The sequence below is a fragment of the Oreochromis niloticus genome, linkage group LG1 (genome assembly GCF_001858045.2).
Source record: "Oreochromis niloticus isolate F11D_XX linkage group LG1, O_niloticus_UMD_NMBU, whole genome shotgun sequence".
In the NCBI taxonomy this organism is placed as follows: domain Eukaryota; kingdom Metazoa; phylum Chordata; class Actinopteri; order Cichliformes; family Cichlidae; genus Oreochromis; species Oreochromis niloticus.
Window position 1 is genome coordinate 29,014,550 of NC_031965.2, and position 25,740 is coordinate 29,040,289.

The window sequence follows — 25,740 nt, forward strand, 5'->3', positions numbered from 1 at the left end:
ATCCAGTTGGAAAAGTGTTTGAGAGAACAGTTGTTGCCTAATAGAGACAATGTAAGTCATATTTTGTTCAATAAATTACCATGCCGTTTGCAGTGATTAGCATGTTGAGAGCTCCATTCACGAGTGTTGGAGAATCTTCTATTATGGTGTCTTTGTATCTTGTGATTCTGTTGGCCCAGTTATGGCTTACAGAGCCGTTCCAGGCAGCCTGTAAAATGAACACCATAGTTCAAGCTCTGGAATTAGTATTTTCTCTCAACAACATGTGAGAGTTATAAAGAAAAAAAATGAAAAAAGGGGAAGTTTATATATATACAACACACAGAGAAAAAATATCCAATGCCCATCTGAAAATAAACTTTCCCCTTGAAGATGTAGACCTTGGGTTCAGGTGCAGGGGCATGACCTTCCCCATTCAATGGATTAGCACTTGCCATCAGACTCTGCTCTTCTGGGGCCTCTGCTGGCGGCTGACCAGACTCTTGGCTAACTGCCGGCATCAATGTCTCCAACTCATAGCTGTTGCTGCACTCTGGTATGTTGGAGGGAATGGGGCAGCCTCCTCTCTTATACTGAGGTATCACAGCTGTAGAGTCCAGAGCCCCAGATAGCTCCCTATTTAGAGCAAACGTTACACACAGATACATTCTGTTTTACGTGCCCTATTGTTCATAACCAGTAAAATAAGTAAGAAATTTATAGCCACTGTATGAGTGCTGATACTGTAGAGTAGTCATACCTGGATTTGCTGTTACGAAAGCTGAAACACATGCAGAGGAGGATGCATATCAGTCCTAGGCACACACCCACTATAATGCCTGTCACTGCATGGATGTCCAGCTCTGTTAGAAATTGAAATAACATGGAAAAAGAAAATAACCTATTAGTATAAACAACAGGTCTTGTTGCCCTTCCAGATATACTGACTATACCTTACAGATTTTGATATTTGATCTGCTACTTGAGATTGATGAATTGTACAAAAAGCCAGTCTTAAAAATACTATTATTTATAAAACCTTTTGGCAGGTATGTTATAAAAGGGCTGCTAAAATGCACTGATTTCTTCAGGTAAGTCAAGCTTATATCAGCAAAGAGATGGGCAACATATAAGAGCAGACCTTCATTAAAATGAATTTATGCTGGGTGTTTTTGGCAGTTTAGATTAGAAGAGGAGAGGAAACAGATGGCAGTAGCTCTCTTTCCCAGCCGACTAGCTACCTCAGTCCCACTTCCACTGCTATCTGGAAACACTATTAAAGCCCATATGAACAAAATAAAACTGTTACTCTACCCTTTTTATTAGGACATTTGCCTGAAAAGAAAAAACAAAACAAAACAGCATTTTGCTGCTTCTTGCACTGATAAAAATATTGGCTTCTAGATAGCATGTCCTCAGCATAACTCCTAAAGTGCTTTAATGCTTAATAGTTCTCGGGGAAGTTAATGGCTCTGTGTTTAAAGAAAAGCGGGGCATTTAATAATTCCAAAAGCTAAAACGCTGACTGATGGAATTAAAAAGTATGTAGAGAGACTGCAAGCCTAATCACAAATTGACATGAGAGTAAAGAAAGTACTTTTCACAGCAAATTCTGTTATGTACACAAAGCAGTAATTGAAAATTAACCCTGGGGTCACTGATGAAGCCACCCTTTGATATCTACATTTTAATATATTTAAGATACAGACTAGGAGAAGAGAAATAACAAGCTTATGGAAAGCTAGTCTTTCTCTGCCAGCTGAGACAAATTACTTACTTTAATTAGAAGGACTATGTGCATATACAGTAAGTGTGTGACTATCATTAAGAGTTTATGTGTGCTTGTAACACAGTGAGAAAGATTAGAAAACAAAACAGAGGAAACCGGTTTGCGACAATGAAAAACACCCACAGAAATGCCTGTGTGGTCAATTTCTAATTAAGCATTTTAAATCCTTGCTCACTTCCAACATTGACACTTCAGTTACTTAAAAAAAATCCATTTTCAGAACTTCTGCGTTCCCACAGGACTATATAAAACCACATTAAATCTTTTACAGTAACAGTGCAATGAAAATAATGCATTTTAATGGTGTGCAAAACTGCAGTTCTGTTTTATGTAACCCATATAAACTCTGCTTGACACATACCATATCCTTGATGAAGAGTGTGAACTTCCTTTATAGGTGAGTAAGGCCCTGACCCCACCTCAGTAGATGCCCCCACCTTAAAAAAATATCGAGTACCACTGGCCAATCCCTGGACCTCTACACTGGTAATACTCCCTGTAAGAGAGAGAACAAATCTTAAATTAGGCAAAATAATGTGTATTATAGAGAGAGCAAATATTACTGTAAATATACAAATCAAATATACATTTTGTTGTTTATGTGTCGTGCAAAGAAACACCCACCATCCTGGGAGACGTTCTTCCATAAATGCTCCGGCTCACTGAGGTTGCCACTGTACAAAATCCAGTAGCTGATGATGATACCATTAGGCTCCAGTGGAGGGTGCCAGCTCACCAGCACCGACGAGGAGTCCAGCATAGTCAGCTGCAGCTCCTCGGGAGGTGTGGAGGGCCCTGAAGGGGAAGGGAGGGTCAGGTCAGTAATTCGAGCCCAGAAATGAGGCCTCACAGCTGGAGAATGTATATTGTCAATGTGGGGGATTTGATATTTGTGTGACAACCATCTGTGTCCTCATGTCCCCACCACCTGGGTACAGGAGAGAGGAGACGTGCAGGGCAATAGGAGAAAGGACCCGGGTCCCAGGTGATCACACACAGTAGTAGAGAGCATGATGGGGTTACTGGTGGCAATGATATTATTAACAGTGGCCCACTCAGCACCTATCACTCACATCTGGGAGAGAAGTTGTTGGCCAGAGTGAGAGCTACTACTACACTTGGGTGTTTTATTAGAGCTGGTTGTCAGTCGTTATCACTTCCTGCTTATTTCTATGTTTGCAAACCACTAGCCAGCCAACATGCTGATTTTTACATGGATGAGCACACACTCACTTGCATCCACAAATATACTTTAGCACACCTTCATACCCATAAGCTGCACCATCTGAGGATGAACTGCATACAATTACCTTGCTAGCTGGAGAAGAACATTGACACAATTTAATAAAACTGGCATAATAAGCATAAGTACATTTAATCCAACAAAAAGTAAAACTTTTATAAAGAGGTGCATTGTTGCGTTGTTGTTACAGTCATATGAAAAAAGTGCACTCTTTTTCAGTTCTGTGGTTTTGTTTATCAGGACACAGTAAAAAAATAACATCTGGTCCGTAGCAGGTTCTAAAACTATTTAAACATGACCTGAATGATGAACGACAACACGTAACATATTACACCAAGGCAATATTATCATTATGCTATAATGATAACATGCAAGCATATATGCATGCAAACATTAAATAATGACCAAAAAGGGTAAAACAAAATATGGACAGATTTCAGTGTATGCACAGCACATAATGCACACCACTATATCTATAGAACACCAAACCGAGCATATCTGGACAAAAGTTTCGTCAAAGGTTAGGCCGTCTGCCAGCTAAAGCTTGGCTGAAATGGGACATCACAAGTCGATCTGCAAATCTACAACAGGATTGCTAAAAAAAATAAGGTGCAGCAAGTTTCTGTTAAAGTCATCACCTCAGTCAGATTGAAATGCTGTGGCAAGACCTTAAGCCGTGCATAAATTTATTCTCACAAACCTCAAAGAACTGAAGCAACAGTGTAAAGAAGAGTGGGCCAAAATTCCTCCACAACAATGTGAGAGACTGATTAGTTTAAACAGAAAATATTAATTCAAGTTACTTTAATTTATTGTTGCTAAAGGTGGTTCTAAATGGTACTGAATCATGGAGTGTACTTTATAGTATCATCCACTGCTTCTGCATTTTAGCTGACATCATGTAGTATGTCATGTGTTGTTCATCTGAGGTTGTGTTTAAATCATTTAAAAGGACTAGATTTTTTTAAAATTCTGCTCTCATGTGTAAAACCTTAGAAATGAAAGAGGGTGCACTTCATCTGCTACCTGTTAAAGAGTAGACAGGAGATTTTATAACTCTATTTTGAGATGAATTTATTATGAAGGACTTAAAATATAAGCAATTCCTTTTTTTTATTTGCCCACTTTAAAAAAAAGAAATATTGTAGGTTCCTTGTCGTGTACTCTCTATTTCTGCAGGAAACAGGGTCCCACACATCCATACACATTTAAAAGCACATTTTCTTTTTTGGCTCAGAGTAGTTCTTCATGAGATGTTAAGGTTAAGTGACTTACTCAAGTGGACCACAAACAATATGAAAGAAAGGAGTTTTCATTTCTCTGCTTCACATACATGAAAGAAGACCTGATGCTTGGAGGATTCACTTGAAGTGCATACTTAATCTGAGTTCTTGAACCAAATATGTGTCAAGAACCATCTACAGTAGATTTAGTGTTTAGGATTTTTTTTTTTTTTTTTTTTTAACAACAGCATACAGAAAATCAACTCTGAAATATCCAGGTTGAAGATGAAAACTTACGGTCAACGAGAGTGGACTCTTCCACAGTGCCGCTAAAGGGTCCTACAACATTCGCTCCATTAGACTGCACTGCCAGCTCATAGCGAGTGAAGGGTTTCAGTGCCCCAAGCAAAATCTCTTGTGTAGAGCTGGAATATACAAAGATGAGAGTCCTGAATGGGTAGTAGTATAGGTTATGTCGAAATCACATCAAAAAACACACATGTACTGTCTTAAATAAAATATTGCTGGGTTATTTAAATATTCTGCTATAACATCATTCATCTTCATCAGTTATTTACTGCACTCACTGGCTACTTAGTAAGTAAACCTTTTCAACTCCTGGTTAATGCAAATTTCTAGTCAGCTAGTTGCATGGTAGTAACTCAATTGCATTTAGGTATGTCAGTCTGCTGAAGTTCAAACTGAGCATCAGAAGGGGGGAGAAATTTAAGTGACTTTCAATTTGGCGTGGTGCTACAGGGCTGGTCTGAGTATTTCAGAAACTGCCATCTCTAGGGTTTACAGAGAATGGAATGAAAAGGACATAATATCCATTGAGTGCCAGTTTTTTGTGTGAAAATGCCTTGCTGATGCCAGAGGTCAGATGAGAACATCTAGACTGTTTTGAGCTGATGGGCTACAACAGCAGAAGATCACACCAGGTGTCACTCCTGCCTAAGAACAGGAAACTGAGGATATAATTTGCACACTCTCACCAAAATTGGACAATAGAAGATTGGAAATCTATTGTCTGGTGTGATGAGTTTTTATTTCTGCTGCAACAGAAGACGGTAGGGTCAAAATCTGAAGTAAACAAAAAGATAGTTTGACAATGTCGATAGTTCAACCTGGCGGTGATGTAATGGTTTAAATCTCATAGTCTGCCCGAGTATTGTTGTCAAAAAGGCCTTCACAGTTACCAAGAGAGAACCTTTGATATGTGATAGAATGAGAGATTCTCATCATACATGTGCAGCTGACAAATCTGCAGCAACGATGTGCTATGTCTAACTATGTCTAAGAACTTCTTGAATCTATGCCATGAAGAATCAATGCTGTCGTGGGGGGGGTGTTGACTAGAAAGATGCAACTATTCAATTATCCAGTGAGCACATATTGGGCATGAAATTATTAAGAAAAATATTATTATTCTTTAATCTGACATTTAATTATATACTCTGAAGACTGATAATGAAAATACACTGTCTGCTAGTGAATAGAAAACAGTTTCCTTTAAGAAATGAAGCCAGGCTGCTCTTAGAGAAGAAAGCAAGCAAAAAGATCTTTTTAAAGCAGTTTTCAAGGGGAGAGGTTTAATCAGTTCAAATACCAAGAGTGTACACAAAAAACACAGGAATCTGTCATTCTTAGGGCCAATTTCATTCTAACAATATTACATCTCTTGAGGTTATAGGTTATTTCTAAAGATGTTTATCTGAGTATTAGAGTTCTTATTGGGATCCTTTTATAGTTACTAAGACCACTTTTAAATAGGCTTAGTGAAAGTGACTTTATCAGGATTTGTGTCATTCAGGTGCAATATCTCTTACATATTGCAAACATCATTCAATTTCACATGTGTAGCCTGGTATTCTGACCTGGTGTAATAGGTAACCAGGGATGCGTTGGTGGTTCCTGCTGGGCTGCAGCGCACTGTGTAGTTGATGATGCGTACGTTGTTGAACCGCGGTTTCTCCCATCGCAGCCAGATGGAAGTAGAGCTGTTGGCTGTGGCTTGGATATTGCTCGGGGGCATTGGAGGTGGTGGCCCAGGCGTTGTTGGTGCTTTAACATGGAAGTGAGCTTTACTTTCTTTGATTCTCGGAAAATGTAATTTTTGTTTTCTTTTTCATCACACCATAGAGGTGATGGAGGTCAAGACATAAATGTGTTCCATTCATTTATGTATTTGTACATGTACAGATTCAAAAAGAAAGCTTACGTGCATGAGGCTTTTCTGTCTTTCCCTTCCACACTGCAGCTGCTCCATCTGTCTGTTTATTGAATGCCCACAGCCTCACCTCAAACTGTCGGTCAGGGCCTGATACAAATATACAGGAACAGAAGGAGACGCAATAATATTCCTATTATGTACAATTAGAGATCTCTAAGGATGTTGCATGCTAACAACAAATGGCATTTGTGGTGGTACCTGTAGCCAAATGCTGTAACATGAATGATGCTTTTCAAAGAAAATAACCTTGTTGAATTTGTTTTTTGGGTTGTTTTTTTTTTACTTTTCATTTTACTTTTCTGCCAAGGACAGAGGTAAAAAAACAGCATTCATCTGGCTTGTATCAAACATCATTAAAAACCTTGATATATGGTCAGTGTACCAACCCCCCCCCCCGAAAAAAAAAAACCCAGAATATTTTCAAACTGGTCATCACTTCAACAAATGAACTGTAGATGAAGTGAAGATTATAAAACAATAAACATTAGTATATACGGAGAGACCTCTTCCAAAAACTTACCCAGCCCAGTGAGAAGATGATATCTAGCCTTCTTACGGAGCCTGATGGTGTGTGTCTGTGTTGTCCTTTCCCCATTGGCTGCCTCTTCAGCCTCGACTTCTCGACAGGACAGCTTGTAACCGGAGACCAACGTGTGATTGGGTGAGGGCTGCCATGTGACATTGAGTGTGTTCACACTGGCTCTAACTTTCAGCTCAGTAGGAGCAAAGATCACTTGAAAAAATAAAGAAGGAAAAAATGGATGAATTACAGATACATGTATTATTTAAATGAACCATCAGACTTTCACTACAGCTATAATTTCATAAGATGCTTATAGTGCTGCTACCTGATTTTTTAGTCCAATATTATTTTCCAGGCTTCTAGTATTATCTGTCTGGGACTGTTGTCGATGGCTTATCGGTGCGGCTCTCCACTACAGTCCCAGTTTCTTATTTAGCTCCATGGGAAAATTAATTTCCCATCATTGATCTAGATTATTTAGGTGTGATTTACTTGATTTTGGAGCTACTGTCTTTAGAGATGTCTGTCCTCTCTCTATTATAATGGAATTAAATGGCTCAGCTTGAAAAATTCAGCAGCCTCGGATATTTCAAGAAATGCTGAACAGGTAACTAAAAAAAACCAACCTCGTTGTGAGCAATTTTGTGCAAGAATTGTTTTGTGGTGAACTAAACCTGCCAATGATGTCAGAATGTGCAGAATTAAGCTTGCATCTATCTGTGATGAGAGGCTTGTATTTGTGACAGTATGACAGGATATAAATATTCAATGGCATCCTCCTTTGCAAAGCTTCAGTGTTAGCTAACACAGTGGTAGGTGAGCTAGCACACTAGCTATAACTTATATTGTATTTGAAGAGGGTGTTAAAAGCAGTTAATATGAAGATATCCTGACAGTTTGCCCTGAAAATCAACCCATCACTGTATACTGATAGGGAGCGAGTGCAACTCGTACCAGAAAAATCTGGATAAAGAGTTCTACTGGTAAGAGAAGAAATTCAAGATGAACTGTGCCTTCAAGAAGAAAGATGCAGTTTATTGTCTTACTTTAGGGGAATTTATTTCAGTTTATTTTAACCATGTAGAGAATATTTAACATTTCACTTTAAATTATGTTTGTTAAACAAACTATTATCTAATGTCTTTCTTACCCATGCTGTCATCGCTATCAATGGGAGGCGTCTTGTGCTGAACCCACTCGGAAGGAACCCCAAAGCCAATGGCAGTTCCAGCAGCTATTCTCAGCAGGTAGGTCTGACTGGGTTGCAGCCCTCTCAGTGTAAAATGTGTCTCATTCCCCCCGACCTCCACAGAAAACACAGAGTCCGCTGCGGGAACACATGCCAGTGATGTGAGCCATGAATAGAGCACGACTATTATAGGATTTTTAAGACTGAAAGATATTTGATGATTAAAAAATATTCTTCTATGAGCAGACTGTTAGACATATAAAATGTAAAAGCTCCGTTCTGTGGGATGTGGGCTTTATTCTTCATAAAACTGATTAACATTACTCCTATTAAGTTGTTTTGATAATTATTTGGACTATTCTGCATTTAATAACTTACACACTAAAATAATTTATATTAATAACATGCTTTGTTTATTCTTATAAAGAATAAGAGGTGCGCCAAACGTTTTCGCATTTTGTTTCGGCAACTTACACTGTCATTCAAGAATTGAGTCAATGCAACTGAAAGAAATTTTAATGTATAATTCAGTGGGAAATGAAAAGTATTGAGAAACAAAAAGGTATTATATAAAAAGTCATGAAAGTGGCAAACAATAAAGCAACACAAATGTAACAACATTAACCACAGTGCTATTGGGCAAAAGGTGCGACGAGTCAGCTGCTAGTATTTCTTGTTTTCTCTGTGCAGCTTATGTTAGGACACTTACGCTGATCTAAAATGCTGTACTCAATGCGATAGTGGGTAACAACTCCACGACTCTGCTCTGAGGACAACGGATGCCACTTCACCTTGACGTCTGTGCGGGAAGTGCTAGCTATATACAGCTGAGGAGGGGCACTTGGCACTTCAAGAAGGAAAAAAAGAATAAAGTGAGATTTCTGACACATATAAAAAACCTATGCTATAGATCTGCATGGTTACTGGACAAAAGAAAAACACAAGTTGTCCAATTCATATTATGTCAAACTTTAAGCATCACAACATTTTTTTTTTAAATGTTTAAATGTGTACTGCATTTATGTGGCAATGGTATGAAAATTTGAATCGCACTTTAAATAACAGTTGAACAGAAAATGCTCAATTGAATTTAAATACTATGTCTTTTTCAGTGATACCATTAATAGTAATGACTCATGAGCTCTTAAATGTCCTGAGTGGTTGCAAGGTTGACAAGATTGTAATATATCTTCTTTGAGTGACTGAAGCAACTCAGGCTTACTTTACCTTTGTAGCTCTATTTTATCTGTATATCAGTGTGATTACTCACCATCCTCCAGCATCTCTACAGTTATAGGCAGAGACGGGCTGCTAGCACCCATGGGAGAGTAAGCGACCACAAAGAATGTGTAGGTAGTATGGGGCAGAAGCTCTCTGAAGAGATATTCAGTGGTGTCATTGTTCATTGCAAATTCATATTCCCCGTTATCAGAGCCTGAAGGATGAAAACGTTCAAATCAAATGTAAGCATGCTTGCCATGTAGCCTCACACACACAGATTTATGACACAGAGACAGACCTGCAGTACTGTGGCAGTGCACAGAGTAGCCAATGATTTGATCTGAGTTGTACTCAGGTTTCTCCCAGCTGAGCAGGGCAGTTGTGCTGGAGTATGGTGCAGCAGAAAGGTGGCGAGGAGGGCTGGGCAGACCTTCCCTCACAATGACCGTCAGCCTGGCAGTGGCACAGGCTGTGCCAAGCCAATTCTCTGCTATGCACTGGTAGTAGCCTGCATCTTCCAGAGCCAGCTGGTTAATTAGTAGGACTCCGGGGCTTTGGGTCTTTACTCGTCTGAGTGACTTTATAGGCTGGCCATTCTTCAACCAGTGCAACACTGGAGGAGGTTCTCCAGAGCTATTACACAAAAACCTGGCTGTGTTTCCCCGGGAGAGGGACACTGTCTCTGGGCCCTGAAGAATCACTGGAGGGGCTGGAGAATTAGGAGCAAAAGTTTGAGGTCATTCCATGTCAGTTCCACAACATATTGTGTGTAGGGGAAGTCTAAGGGGTAAAATGCACGCACTTATTTTGCAGGGAAAAATTTGGGATTAAGTGGGTTAATAGGAACTATGGAACATTTCAGGTCCCTCCTGTCATGAATTTTCTCAAAAAAAAAGTATTTCAACAGATGTAGGCATGTTTAGAGGCATTTTTATAGCCTTGTTTCTTCAAGAGGCTTTCTCTAAAAAAAAGTTCATTTGGATTTGGTACATGTTGTCATACGTGAGGAAAAGCACACTTTAATGAAAATATTTTTTTCATATTCAGTATTTAATATCTGTGAAACCATTCACAAAATTTGTATTATTTTAAACAAGTTTATGGAAAGCTGTAAATAAAGTCCCCTAACTGCAAAATTTGTGCGTTCTACAGGTTGTCAGAGTTAAGACATGAAATATTTTAGGGACTCTGTGTTCAATTACTCTGTGTTACCTTGAGCTACCATCATAAGAGCCCATATTCATAGAGCCATAGTACCAGATCTTAACCATGAAAAAATTTGAGGACCTAGCTCTTGTACTTTTTTTTATGATAATGGGATTTTAATATGGCCCTTAAAAAAAGAAAAGAAAACATCTATAAAACATTTTTGAGAAAACTAATAACAGTAGGCACCTGAAATTAGCAAGAAGTGTATCTTTCAATTTTATTATAGACATGTTTTTTAAAGTAACATAAAAAAGAAGACATCACAACTTTAAGTTTTAGCCTACACTTCCCAATATGCAATGCAGCAGTCTTTTTGCCTTCTTTACTTGCATTGTAAATGACATGTCTTACAAAACAACTGCTACTCCTACTACTACAACTAGTCATAGTAATAATAACGACAACAATAATGATAATAATAATAATAATAATAATAATAATAATAACGACAACAATAATAATAATAATAATAATAATAATAATAATAATAATAATAATAATAACTTAATTATTGTCAGAAAATGTCTAGATTTTGTTCTGGATACAATCAAACCCTGAAAAACAGGATTAATCACTGGACTAGAAGCATGAACCAGAGATTGAAGAACTTCCTGTACCAAAAATCTTGTTCATGCTCTATTAAATATGAATTCATATCCAAATGTCAGTTTATAGATATTCACCAGTAAGTGAGAAGGCCATTTATGTTAAATGTTTCCGGCCAAAGTTAAAATTGCTAAGTAAAACACATTTTCAGTTTAAAATCAAATTGAGCTTTGCTAGTTTTGATTTTTAATAGCCCATCTTTAATATAATATATTAATGTATCTATTTTAACAGACACCAGCTAGGCATGCCCATCTTTTAAAAAAGCTCTTTGACATTAACATTAGCAGTTAGATGAACAATTCCATAACAGAGTGTGCATATTTAGATGTCAGTTTGGAAACACACTGATATTTTAAGAGACTGTGGTTTATGTATGATTCCTTATTTTCTTTCTCCTCCTCCTGATTAATTAACAGAAGTCTATGTGAAAGCCAGTGCTCCTTCAGAAATGCCTTAAATTGACAACCAACCTTTTGACATTGGTGTCTCCATTAAAAAGCTCTTAGAAAGGTCTTCATATAGAGAACATAACACAACTCCTACCGGGTACTTGCAGCTCAGCAGCAGCAATGACAAACTCTCTGGTCCTGGGCTTGTTGGCTCGGCAGACATAGACACCAGCATGGTGACGCCTTGTGTCTCTAATCACCAGGTTTGTTGCAAGGACGACCACATCAGTAGACATGGGCTTTCCGTCTGATCAAAGAAGAAAGCAAGAGAGAACAAAGGAGATCGTGCTGATGGGAGAAAAAGGACACTGGCCTTGAGAAAAATTGAGCTCATTTCTCAGGCTTTCAGTTGCCTGAGAAACAGCACAAAAGACAGAGATGTTGCTTTGAGCATGGAGGGATTTGACCTGTAATCACAAAAACTGACCAACAGGTGGCTCTGTGACTTTTCAGTCTGGGTTCACTGAGCTCTCTGCATTGGCACACTCCTAGGCTCTGTGTGAAATCATTCCCTATTCACTATATAGACCCCTATTTACTTTGTCCGCCATTTTGTAGAGGATTTATGGCCACCAACTAAAAAAATACGAGGCGAAAAAGAAATGGTCAGTATTTAAGCTCCAACGGCCACGTTGCAAATGATAACCAGAATGACCAATGCAAATATAGTCTTCTAAGAATTGATTCTAACAATGATTCTTTGCAAATTCAAATGTTGCTGAGTCACAGGACGTGAAAGGATTTTTTCCCCATTAACATTTCATGTGTGTGTATGGGTGGGTGTGGACAAATGGTGGAGGTGTGAATGAATTGATGTGACAAATCGCCTTATGTAAAGCATGACTCAATGCAGGATAAAGCAGTTGAAAAGAGACAGCTAATATCAGTGGAACACCAACTTTACACCTGCAGGTACTGCAAATCTGATCCTCACTTACTGATGTTTGTTCTTTGTGTGTGTGAGGCAGATAAACGGCGAGTGAGACACTGATAATGAAAGACAGATGCAGTAGAGTACAAAAACAATAGGATAAGAGGCAGAGAGAGAAAAGAGTAAGATAATTTGCCAGTATTACCTTGTCTGCTCCAGGACACCAGTGGTTTCGGCTGGCCTTGAGCCATACACTCCATCACGGCAGGATGTCCAAGCACAACTGTAGCATTCTGAGGTGGTGCCACAATCACAACTCTGTTCAGGGCTTCGGTGGAGCCTATGTCAGTGAAAGAAATGTAAGCTCTGGCAGTCTGGACCAGTAAATATCACGTTAGACAGTGGTGAACCCATTGATCCTGATCTCGCCCTTCAGGGTTGCTGCCAAGATTTACAGCTCTGTTAGCAATTCAAATACACACTTTTTAAATCAAGTAGCTGTCACAGCAGTTTTGCATCAGTCAGATTTGCATATATACAAATAAAATCATTATCAAGAATTTGCCTTCAGGCTAAACTACAGAGAGGTTTGAAGCTGTATTCAGAGAAATTCATACAGCTTGCATTGAAACGTCTTGATGCATTCTCAATCATCCAGGTAAGTAAATCTCCAAAGGTTGATTCTGTTCATCTAGACGTTTCTCCCACTGGAAACGCTACGTCCAGATGAACAGAATCAACCTTTGGAGGCTTGCATTGAAACATTTGATTGAGGCTTATTAAAACGGTGGATGTAGATATGACCAGAAAGTGTTTGACAAGAGCATGACAGTTAAGTGTTTGAAGTTAAGCATTTGTTAGGATGGACAGTGGCATGTTATTATTTACATGGAGCAATGTGAGCCTTTACTAACAGATTGTGGACATACACCAGAAATCAAGCGTACACAGAATGCTTGAGTGAGGGGAGAACATAAGTGATGCTTCTACAAACCAATTTCTGAAAAGGTTGGGACGCAAATCTCATAAACCCACATTTAATTCCCAAAAGCACATAAAAAACATATTGAATGATTAAACAGAGGCCTTTTTTTACTTCATGAAATATATATTTGAAGAGCTCATTTCCTTTGCAACAAATCTGTAATGTGATTGGGTATAAAAAGAGCGTCTTGGGAGAGGAAGATTCTCCCAGAACTAAAGATGGCAGAAATTCAGCAATCTGCAATAATCTTTCTACAAATTATGGAACAATTTCAGAATTATGTTTCTCAGGCCTCACACCCACATTTTCTAAACTAGAGGAGAGTGACAATCCAGCATGTTATCAACGCTCTGTTCAGAAGCCTGCATGTTTGATGGCATGAAGGTGCATCACTGCCAAAGGAACTGGAAGTTTGCACATGTGGAAAGGCACCATCTGTGCTGAAAGTTGTGGTTTTTATAGCAATATAATCAGACAATAATAAACCAGACAACATTCCTCTCCCAGAAGTCCAGTAACTGGTCTCCTCAGTTCCCTCCCAGATGTTTATGGGCTGTGGTTAAAAGAAGAGGAGATGCTACACAATGATAAAGATGACCCTGTCCCAATGTTTTTGACATGTGTTGCTCCCTTCAAATTCAAAATGAGATAAAAAAAAATATATTTTTCTTAAATGGTACATACTCTCAGTTTAAGCATTTAATGTGTTTTCTATGGTATACTGTGAATAAAATATGGGTTTATAAAATTTGCAAATCATTGCATTCTGTTTTTTAGTTACATTTTACACAACACCCTAACTTGTTGGGAATTGGGTTTCTAAACGATAAAGAGACTTACTATACAAAGAAAAAGGAGAACACACAGTAAATGGGTCAGGCAATAAGATGGTTAAACTCACAGACCTAAGATATACCCATCTTCACCTTAACAGACCTTTACGTTATTATTCAAAGTGTGTTGTCTATGGGTTGAAGAGACACAAATTGCTTCAATGTATTTGCTCAAGGTACATCTGATGTGAGTGGGCCTTTCCACTCACTCATCAGCTGCTCATAATGGTAATGAGTTCAGGACAGATGCCTGGCATTCTGCAAACATATTATAAATTAATAATCAGGACTACATAGAAGGTTATGCCTTATTTATACTTAATGCTTAAGTGGGTCACATTGCTTTTGTAACGACTGCACTGGGTGGTGTACCTTCATATAGGGCCTGTGTGGGTGCGGAAAAAAAAAAGACTGTAAAGAAAATAGAGGAAACTAGAAATTGTTGGTTTAAAGCAGCTAAATGTTTCAGATCTCCTCTATCCTCTTAAGTATGTGAATTAAGTATCTGAATTGATGACCTCAACATCAAGCTGTAAAAGCTCTGTTATAGGTGTTGAAGTGTTCTATTCATAGATATGAAAACAAATTAAGTGATGGCATTAGATCTGACATCTGTTTCATGTAATGAATTGCAATAAGGACTTAAGTAGTCCCCTCCTGTGACAGAAGGCCACTGGAGGAAAGTAGCATCTATGTCATTTTAAATGTGAGCATTCATTCATTTTTACAGCAAATTTTCAAAATGATCCCTACCTACTCAGTAAGGAGAGAAAATTGATTCTGTTCATCTGGACATATCATCTTAAGTTGGTGAAATGTTTTGTCACTCATCAAAGTGACTTCTTAAATCACTTCTAAGCTGTCTACAAGTTTCTTTTACCGTATTAACAGTACATTTGACCAAAACTAGCACCAATGTCAATGCACTACAAATAGTTTATGTTACATAGATTAGAGGTCTTTCATCTTACCTTCAGTGGTGCTAGTTTCAGTAATTATGCAAATGTAATGTTTTAAAGGTTGGGGAAGCCTGCAGTCAGATGAGACAGAAGAAGTCACTTGGATGAATGACAAAATCTTTCAAGGACTAAAAATGTTACCTCCGGATGAACAGAATCAACATTATGGGGTAGCCTTCTGACAGTTTTCGCTGTGGAGCATACAAACTTCCCAACAGATTAGCAGTGATTTAAGTTTCAAAACTTTAAGTTTGTTGTAATTATTCAATAACTTGCAATATGTTTTATCAAACAGGGAGAATGAGCCTTGATCAGCGACTGACATTATGAACAAAACATAGTGCCAGACACTTGGGAGACCGAGACCAATGCCAGGAGCCATATTGAAGTATATTATAGTCTGCAAACGATCATAGCATGAAAGCTTCTTTTTACTGTATGTGCTGGAAAAAATTTATTCTGAAGGTCAGGCAAGGCAAATGCATGCAATTTCATATACAACATAAGCTTAAAGTGCTTGACATTATACACAAAAGCTTTAACACGCAAGTCTTTGACATCAGTTCAGAGCAGCCATTTTGCTTTGACCCACTGAAGACTATCTTCATTGTTTTCAGTAATTAAAGTAAAAAAAAACAAAAAAAAACAATTTCAACTCTCATTAACCTCACCGTAAGCATAGTTTAACTTGCTGTCTAACCTGTGATTAATTTAATAGTCATATGACTTACATTCCCATATCACTAAGCCATTTCATATATGATAACGTATTTCCCAGAATAATTCTGCGTAGTCCAATTGTAGTCTTGCTACATTTCAACACAAAGACAGTTGATGTGATTACCATATCAGCAGTCCCAAGAATCATAAAACACAGCATTTATCTTCACATTTAAACATGCTATAAACAAGTGTGAGCTACTGCCCAGTTGTTGCTGGACATGTGTGGCTAGGGTGGGACTGATTGTTACTCACTGGTGTCAAAACTGGAGAAGTTCAGAGGTGTGCACATTTTTATTTTAGACTGGGAGGAAAATCGTATTAATGAAATTTAAAGCAACAGTAAATACTGAAGAAGGGCAATTTAGGACAACTTTTCAGTCACTTTTTGATTAGACTGTGCCAGTGCAGTAATGTTCTTCTCAACAAACATCACAGTGTTTTTTTCCCCAGATTTCCTTGATTAGAGTTGTATAATTCAACAGCCAGACACTGTGTTGGAGAGGGAGGGTTGTTTTGAACGTTACTTGGAGTTTACTTGAAAGAGACATACGGAGCTACTACTGTACATGTCAGATGGATGAGCAGAGGTCACTTTTTGGCAATGATTTAGCCAAGAACTGAGCTCTTGCCTTAAATCCAAGAATTCTCAATCTTTCAACACATGCGTAATATGCACTTCTAGGCAAATACTAGTTGCTTTCGAATATAGTGTTCCTGCAAGATCTCATTGACCTACTCAGTGAGTTCAAGTTAGAGTGGCAGGGTGAGGATAAATATGTAATCAGCATGATCAGCTCAGTAAACAAATCTGAAAGCAAGCTACAGTTCATGTCAAGTGGGCTGCAGTGCTGTTGCCTGTGTAGCTTTAATATCAGGACAAAATACATAATATGAAGGGTCAAGTTCAGAACATTTTACCTGAATCTAAGAAGTAATTTACTGACTATGCACCCAGCCTAGTTGGTTTGAAATCAGTTATTTGCCTTTTCAGAGTGGTGCAAGTTCTGATGTTGCATTACCTGCAAAGCAGTATCACCCTTCTAACTGGGTAATTCTGCTGAGAATGAGATTCTCACACTGCAAAATAACACTTGGGTCACCTGGCATTAATGGAACGTTCTAGAATCTACTTCAAGAGCAAAAATATTCCAACCTTAGAAGATGTGCCTTGAATTTGAAATCGGTTTTGATCAACATATTTGTGTGAATATGCTTTATCTTCCAAGAAAATCATCAACTCAGTTTCACAATGATGGAAGAGCACCTTGAGACTACCTCAGGCTTAAAACAGACTCGTTCTATCCAGACTACAAGTGAGTAGTTGCCTCCTCTCAGTACCAGGGATTCAAGTAAGATAGAGAAAAATATTTCCATTCCATTTAGAAAACTAAACTTAGAGAACAAGTTAGGTCCAAAACTGGTTGAACAAAGACTTTTTTGTTTTGTTTTGCCTCTATACACTAAAATGGTGTTTTAAAAAGAAAACATTAATGTGTCATGTGACTGAGTGGAGACAAAAAATAGAAAAAAATGGCCTCAATTATTTCGGAACTACAGCCATTTTATACAATTTTATACAATTATCCCATTCTCAGAGGCTCAAAATAGCTTTGACACACTAACCTAAGTTTAAACCTAAAAGATTTTTTTTAATACTCAGATAAAAAGCTTTTCTAGTCAACGAAGATTACGACACATGGACATCACCAAATACTGTGTTTCTTCACTTGAGATGATCTGCTTGGCGTTTACTGGAGCCACCTTCAGTTACTGCTTATTTGTGGGTCTATCTGCATTAAGTCTCATATCTAATGACTGAAAAGCATGCTCTCTTGGGTTGAAATCAGTTGATTGAGTTGGCTATTGAAAAATATCTCATTTATGTGCCTTGAGAAACTCCTGAGTTGCTTTGGCATTATGCTTTGGGTCATTATCCATTGTGAAGCACTGTTCTATCAGTTTGGCTTAATCTGAGCAGAGAGTATAGCCCTGTCCACTTCAGAATTCATCCCACTTCTTCTTTCAGCAGTCACGTCATTAATAAACACTAATGACCCGATTCCACTGGCAGCCATACATCCACATGCTATAACATTGCCTACCACATATTTGGCAGATCCTGTGGTATGCTTTGAATCATTGGCTGGTACTTTCCTTCTGCATACTTTTCCTTTCCCATCATTCTGGTAAAGGTTAATTTTGTTTTTTGCTGTCCAGCCGAAGTTTTCAAGACTTGTGCAGGCTCTTTTACATGTTTTTTTATGGCAAAGTCTAATCTGGCCAGTATGTACTTGAGTGTAATCAGTAGTTTGCACCTTGTCGTGAATCCAGTTTCACATCAACTCATTGTGAAACTGAGTTCTTGTCTGAGGCTACGTCCACACTAGTCCGGATAGATTTTTTCGTCTGAAAACGCTCCTTGTCCACGCTAGCGTTTTCAGTCGTTTTCACAGAGTTGTGCGTCCACATTGAAACGGCCGAAAACGCTACGTTCCAGTCCTGTGCATGCGCAAAAGCGAGTGAGAATTAAAGAATTTGAAGAAAAGCTGGAGCATGTACAAACTGATATTAATCTTTTTTAGGGCTGTCAAAATTGAGAGCAATCAAAACAACTGCTGTATAATGCACTCCGCTATCTTTGTTTAATTGGTCACATGACTGCATTACATGACTAAAATGCGTCATCATTTTAGAAAGTCTGCGTTTTTGAGCGTCCACACTGCGACGGGACAGCTGCGTTTTGAAATGTATGCGTTTTTGAGAGCGTTTCCAAAACGCTGTGTTTTTCCTTGAGGAAAACGCCGTCTCAGTGTGGACGGGAGGCCAAAACAGAGAGAAAATGATGCGTTTTCAAACAGAAATGCATTAGTGTGGACGTAGCCTGAAAGACCAGAACTGGGCTTTGCATTCCTCCAGATCATTAATTCGGCCTCTCTAAAGTTTTTGGAATCTTTCTGATAGGTTGATTTTGTTTGTTTTTATAATGGCGTTTCTCACTTGCACATCTCTCTGGGCCTCATATTAGAATTACTGTTTCATTTCTCATGAAATAACAAAGTAACATGTTACACCTGGCCATGAAATCGGCATTAACTTTGAGCCTCTGAAAATGGAGGACTCTCTGCAATCAAATAATGATTATGACTCAAGTGAAACTGTTCTTGTCAAACATATTATAGACTTAACTGTATCTGCGCTGCTTTCAAATTTACTGTGTGCATGTTAAATATGTTGGTAGGCAATCAGTATTGGTTAGGGCTCTCTAATTGGATTGACATATCTTGGCAGATTGGTAATTTTAAAAGTAGATCATGGTTCGGATAGTTTGGAAACATCTTGTAAAAAATGAATGCACAGAGCTATATGATGTGCAGGCTCTATTCACTGACATTAGTTGGTTTACTGTATATGTATAGTATCAGCTGTTCCTAGAGTTAAAGTGACCACAGTCCTGGAATAATCAGAGTAAAAATATAATTTAGAAATGTATTTTCAACATCAACAGATGCACTATACTTTCTTGTAATGCATTCCATTACAGTGTAAAGCTGCTGCCATAGAAATGTGCATCACTTGGATGTGTGACCTTCACTGTACAGATTGATGTTGGTGCAGTTTGAAACTAGAAGGCTGTTTGCTAATTCATCTGCTGAAGGTGACAAGTTTCTCTGTGATCACCTTGAGACATCAGCATGATGTACCATTATGATTTTTGAGCCTTTACGCCAGTTACAGAGGCCAATCGTGTCCCAATATGCATATCCATTTCACACAAGGATAATCTGAAGACTTTAAATACATCAAATTGATAAACTTTTGAGCAGAAAAAAGAAATGTAAAAAATTAATAAGGACTATAATAATTCAAAATGTGCTTTAAAACTTACTACAGCCATAAACTCACATGACATGAAAACTCCTTACGTGAAAAAGTGTCATTTTGTTAGCTGTAACTATATCCAATGAATTTTAAGCCAAAACTCATAGGAATGGAAAGATAGGAGTTCTCAGTGGTACCTGCCTGTCAATTCAAACACTATAAAGGACTGCAACAGGCCTTACCTGTAGTGACAGAGAGTCTGGCTTCATGACTGATGTCCTTCCCGGCAGAATTGGATGCAACACAGCGGTAGACACCCTCATCATCCTTGGTCACCTCCAGAATCTGGAGCACCCCGTTAGGAAGGGAAATGAATCTGTTGCACACAATAAAAAAGAGAGACAGAGATGACAGAGAAAGAAGGATTTAGAAGGAATAACAGAGAGAATGAAAGATAAGGTTATATAAATGGCTTAGTGCCCTATAGGATGAAGCATTCAGGTGATCAGCTTTGTAGGTTGCTGCTCCTGAGTCCCCATAAGACACCGTCTTTGTTCAGGAGAAAGTACCTTTGTGTACAACCACTTTAGAGATGAGTCAGACAACACAAAATAACTGCAATACTGGGACTTTGGGATTTAAGCTGTTCATAGTATCACAAAATACCCCAAATGAAGGCTGTTTTAATGGCTACACTGTAATATGTGTAATATGTGTTTTGCATACAGAATCTCTCTGCACTGTTAATATTTCCCATATTTTATATCATTACCTCTCCCTCCCCTACAGAGGTCATTACTTCAGACAGCAAACCAGACCAGTGGAACCCAGGCAATATAATGCCATCACACCTCTTATAGCTGTTATCATAGGCTATAAATCTGACCATAATGTGACCAGCGGTAGTCTGTTCACGAAGGATAAAAGAGCAGGCGAGTGTAAAGGAGATAAGAAAAGGAGACAAGGAGAATAATAAGAGGTACCAGAAAACAAAGGATCCAAAAAGAAAGCGATAATAAGAGAAAGCGTCATTTATAGTGACAAAATTTGGATAGATGAATAACAGAAAACACACACAAATATGAAAGAGAAAAGCTAGTGATGTTTGAACCATCTTTTGGTTGACTTTAGTTTAACGACATTAATAGAGCCTGAGGTGGAAGAGCCATGTCCCACCAATAAGACCTTATGAGGCGCAAGCTGGTTGTGGGTCAAGCAAGGCTACGGCGGCCATTAACGCTTTGCCTGACGTAATAAGGCTGGAAACAAATTCCAGGGTCAGGAGAAATGTCGATATTGTTAAGTGACCCATTAAAGGGGAATATATGTGTGAGAAAACTGGGAGAGAGACTGTTCAAGGATGTGGCTATCATGATGTGGCTGTTCCTTTATGAGAGATTACCATACCATTCTGCATTTCCACTAAAAAGCTGAAGCAGCTACATTCAGGGACAAACAAAATTCACATTCTTGTTTTGAACAAAAGACTGAGATGTCTTTAGTAACTAGCAGCGACATCGAAACTCAAAGAATTCAAATGGAGAGCAACATCCAAACAGTCTTGTACACAGTTATAGTGAGTTTGCATAAATGTTTTACTAAAATAAAATCAATATGAAATCATATACAAAATGTAGATCATTGGGAATATTTAACATGCAAAAAAAAAGCCAAAGCAGAACTCCATATGTAGTTACCTTGTTCCCTCAGGAATCGTTACTTCATCTTTTTCCCAGGTAATAACAGGGGTTGGTACTCCTTCAATTTGGCATTCAAAGCGGGCAGCCCCTCCTGTGGGCACTTTTTGGGGAGATGGCTCCAGACGGAACTTCGACAGACCTGCAGGTACAGTAATGATATAGTTCAGAGGGTTATTTATCAAAGCGTCTGCCCACATCTGGTATGGTCCACAATTTCCCCACAGCTCCCTGTCCGCTACAGTCCATCGAGACTGAATTTGAAAGCATACCTAGTGCACTTATCCATGACTGCAAAACCAGTGCAAGGGATCTACACACTCGATAGCTCACACTTGATAGCTCAAGTCGTAACTTAATACAAACAGAACTAACCTTACCAGTTATTCTATTTACAGCTTTGTTCAAACAACTCAGTGAATGTAAATGGTACATGAATGTCACTTCTGCAGTCTGTATTTAAGACTTCCAGTGTTTGTATTGCACCCATTGTAGGGCTTTCAGTGGTGCGGTTTTAATTTTTGTAATTTGATTAAAGACTTGTTGAGGCCGTTTAAATGCCCTTGAATGTCCTGATTAGGAGAAATTTAGGGACTTAATCAGGCTTGGCTCTATTTGTCTGTCCAGGTCGACTTTTGGCAGGACTCCAGTTTTCAGTCTTTATACATTCACAGACACGGGAATGCTTCCCTCTGAATGTAAAGCTGAGCACCAGGGGGCAGCAGTGAGTACCGTCTGAGGGCCTCTAACCTCTGACCCCAACAGGCTGTTGGAAGAGACAACAAAACAGGCTGTCTGTCCCAGCCTCTTAGATTGTAGCCCTGACTGAGAAGTAGGGGAGCGGGGGTGGATCAAAGGAAAGCGCCGAGAAAGAAGTCGGGGAAGCCAACTCTAAGAGGAAAAAACTAAGAAACAAAGAAATAAGCAGAAGGGACATTAAAAATGCCCAAAACATAAAATGGTTAGAAAATACAGTGTGTAATTACATTAACCACATAATAGGCTGTAAAAATTTACTGTAATATCATAATAATATCATATGTGTTTCTTTGACTGTTAAATAAGCAGAGGCATCTAATCAGCCAGTCTTTCTGGTTTACGTAAAACATTTTCTCCTTGTGGAACTAATTGCCAAACTGGATTTGCACAGCCTCAAAACATGTAAACATCATCCAAAAGTGTTACAAACATAAATGTGTGAATGTGTGAAACAGCAGCTATTTATAAAGTTTTCTGAAATATTCTCCACTGTGTATTTAAAAATAGAATTTCTGCTACTTATCACATGAAAGGCAAATGCATGACAGGCCATCTAATAACTATTAAGAAATTAAATTCAAACCCCAAAATTTCGACTTGACAGATCTATTGTTGTGTTCAGTAGATTCATTAAATTATCTGGGAATAATGAAGGTCTTTGTACAAACCCAAATTAAACTATTTAGTAGACTAGATGGATTTAAGGATTGTAATCTGTCCAGTATTAGTTGAGAAATGTAAGTTAACATAAGTCTGCTAAATAAATGTAAAGAAATGACCAAAATCACTAAGCTTAAACCTTAAACCATAGCCATAGCTGCAGCCAATCACATGGCAGGCTCAAGATTTCTAAACTCACACCATCCAGATTTTTTGTACAAGATTTTCTCCAAACCACTGTAAGCTGAGGAGGAGACACTGGACAGACTATCCAAAATCACCCTAGGCCCTATCACTCCAACTGTTAGTCATGTCAACAAACTGTCCATCTGTGTTTTCCCACTGTGCTGAGGGAACAAAGTTTCTCAATGAGTACACACAGGCTGACAGAGATGCTTGGTCATAGTAGCAAAATGGATATGATTCATTTCAGAAAATCTCACACTGACTGTTGCGTAGCAAGTCATGTAAGAGCCGTTGATGATTAACCTCTGGCACTTCCAGCCATTACAGCATGATCCTCTCATGTAAACACACAACCTGTAACACTGCCAAACAGCCTGATAGGATGACACGCTCAATGAGCGTGCGTGGGTGTGTGCACATTTGTAAATTTAAGTGCCGGTGTGCCCTGCTACTTGTTCTCTAATGCCTGCACACAGACAGCTTGTGATTACATTTCTGAAGCACTGTATGCAGCCATGTTCACAAGTGTATGTGTGCACAGGAGGGTTTCTGCATGAGAGCGATGAACAACAGCTGATAAGCGAGTGTGCATTAGCCATTCGACATTAATGCAAAGGGGGGGCAACGAGTGTTCAGAGACGACACTTTACTCATGCTGGGATCGAACAATGGCGACTTGCTGGGCTTCTACGTCCATTGTGTCAGAGTATAATCATATTAGCCTTTTTTTTCCCAGAGCTCCATGAGTGTCCTGACACCTGTGATGAAATTCCATGGCAGATCCATCCAGTTACATACAGATCACAGAGTCAGATGCTGCGGAGTTAACACTGAACTGAAGGGGCTTGTCCTGACACACTGGGAAATTTTTCATTGTAACGTTCCCAGCTAAAGGTGGTATACCAAGTCACAGGGTCGAAATATGACCAATTGTTTCCTAGCAACAAAGTCTTTCTATGTAAGGAACATTTTCGGGCAACTCCTTGGGCATTGCTCTATGTAAATTTTAACCCCTCAATGTGCGTGGTAAAAATAGAGAATAAAATCTCATATTTCTTTGCTCTCTCACTCTCATTTATCTTATCTCAGTACTTGGCTTTTTTGGGGGGGTCACTGCTGCTTGTGATTTTACCCCACCTCTGTCTTTGTCCATCGCTCTATCCCTGCCCCACTCTTTGGCCCCAGAGCTATCAGATTGCAGTATTTTCCTCCTCCCCTTGTGAAAGCAGATAATTCAACCTGTGACCTGTGTGCTTCCCAACTTTTAATCTGATTACCACAACTCAACAAGCATGCCACTCTTCCAGCTTCAACAGATATTTGCAATAGCTGCTGTAAAATATGTACATTTCTGTCTGTTTTAACAAATAGGCAGGAATGTCCTTCGACCTCTCTGATAAATGGAGGAGTCTGTGTATTTGTTCGTGTGAGTATTCTTTGCCCGTTGCAACAACTGTCCATCTGATCCACTTCAGACTTGGTGGGTGCATTGAGGGACAATACTAAGTGCTGTGTTGTGTTTGAAGCCGTTCGGGGCTTTCCTGTTCTGCAACATCATCTATGAAATGGCCATAGATAGGTCACCTGACATGTGGTCTCAGAGATGAGATGATGTCAGACTTCTCTTTGACGCTTTTGAAGTTTAGATAGCATTATTTTTTTTTAAAGAAGACTCAAACGACAGTGTTATCTACTTTTGCTGATGCTAACATGCCTTTGAAAGCAGGTACTGCACTAGTAGTGACAAAAGGAAGCCTTTTACAGTATTTCTGCAATGACTTTCATTAAGTAGAAACCTTTCAATGTAGAGTTTTTGTTGTAATGCTAGATCTCTTTGAACTAGTATTTCTTATCAAGCTTTGAAAAGCTATTCTCCACATTCTCTTTCACTGCTTGTATTGGCATGGGGTGTCTGCACTAATACTGAGTCGACTTATGATAAGACACCTTTTAAAATCATGTAATTACAGGCAGGAAAAATGCTAAATACGAAAAACATTCATAGACATTATCCACAGCTGAAGACTGCAACAAGACATAAAATTGTGTGTTCCTTTTTCCCTGTTAAGACATCAACTGTTTGTTTGAAATGGGTTGCAGAAGCCAGAGCTAGAAAATATTGACATTCCCTGCAGCAGTCTCATAATAAGAAAGGTTAATTGCTCTAATTAACACAAAAAGCAGCTTTTTTAACCATCGTCATAATTTACCTGTGAATGGATTTGAAAAATGTGATTTGCACTCAGTATGCTGCCTCTGTCATTTAAAGAAGACTAAATTAGAGGCTGATTTGTATGTGAGATTGATTTGTATGTACGGAGAAGGAAATCTCTTTTACTGTGTCTGCCTTAACAACACACATCATATATTTCGGCAGGAACGCCAAAGCAGGTGGTTTTCTTAATGTTTTTTCACAGATGCAATCTCAGCTACAGTCAGTTTTTTAGTCTCATTCCTACCAATGAAGGACCGTACCGTAGGAGCTAAGAATATCCACTCAGTGTTAGTGCTGAGGCATTTCGGCTTCATCCTCCTTCCCAGTGGTCACATCTATCTCATAGCCTCTCGCTAGTAATTTAAT

At 38.7% G+C, this 25,740-nt stretch overlaps 1 protein-coding gene across 2 annotated transcripts in view; it reads right to left on the reverse strand.

Annotated features, from left to right (window-relative positions):
- Nucleotides 1–25,740, reverse strand: part of igdcc4 (immunoglobulin superfamily, DCC subclass, member 4) — a 55,646-nt gene that overhangs the window by 6,677 nt on the left and 23,229 nt on the right. For both annotated transcript variants that reach the window (XM_005447874.4, XM_025907363.1), the window contains exons 3-19: nucleotides 21,555–21,696; nucleotides 20,100–20,233; nucleotides 12,744–12,878; nucleotides 11,762–11,914; nucleotides 9,699–10,109; nucleotides 9,450–9,614; nucleotides 8,889–9,026; nucleotides 8,141–8,317; nucleotides 6,988–7,200; nucleotides 6,456–6,554; nucleotides 6,112–6,298; nucleotides 4,532–4,659; nucleotides 2,393–2,563; nucleotides 2,130–2,264; nucleotides 740–842; nucleotides 435–615; nucleotides 80–208 (exon numbers count right to left, since the gene is read on the reverse strand). In XM_005447874.4, the coding sequence (XP_005447931.2) occupies nucleotides 80–208; nucleotides 435–615; nucleotides 740–842; nucleotides 2,130–2,264; nucleotides 2,393–2,563; nucleotides 4,532–4,659; nucleotides 6,112–6,298; nucleotides 6,456–6,554; nucleotides 6,988–7,200; nucleotides 8,141–8,317; nucleotides 8,889–9,026; nucleotides 9,450–9,614; nucleotides 9,699–10,109; nucleotides 11,762–11,914; nucleotides 12,744–12,878; nucleotides 20,100–20,233; nucleotides 21,555–21,696 (2,801 nt within the window). The remainder of the gene's footprint in view (nucleotides 1–79; nucleotides 209–434; nucleotides 616–739; nucleotides 843–2,129; nucleotides 2,265–2,392; nucleotides 2,564–4,531; nucleotides 4,660–6,111; nucleotides 6,299–6,455; nucleotides 6,555–6,987; nucleotides 7,201–8,140; nucleotides 8,318–8,888; nucleotides 9,027–9,449; nucleotides 9,615–9,698; nucleotides 10,110–11,761; nucleotides 11,915–12,743; nucleotides 12,879–20,099; nucleotides 20,234–21,554; nucleotides 21,697–25,740) is intronic.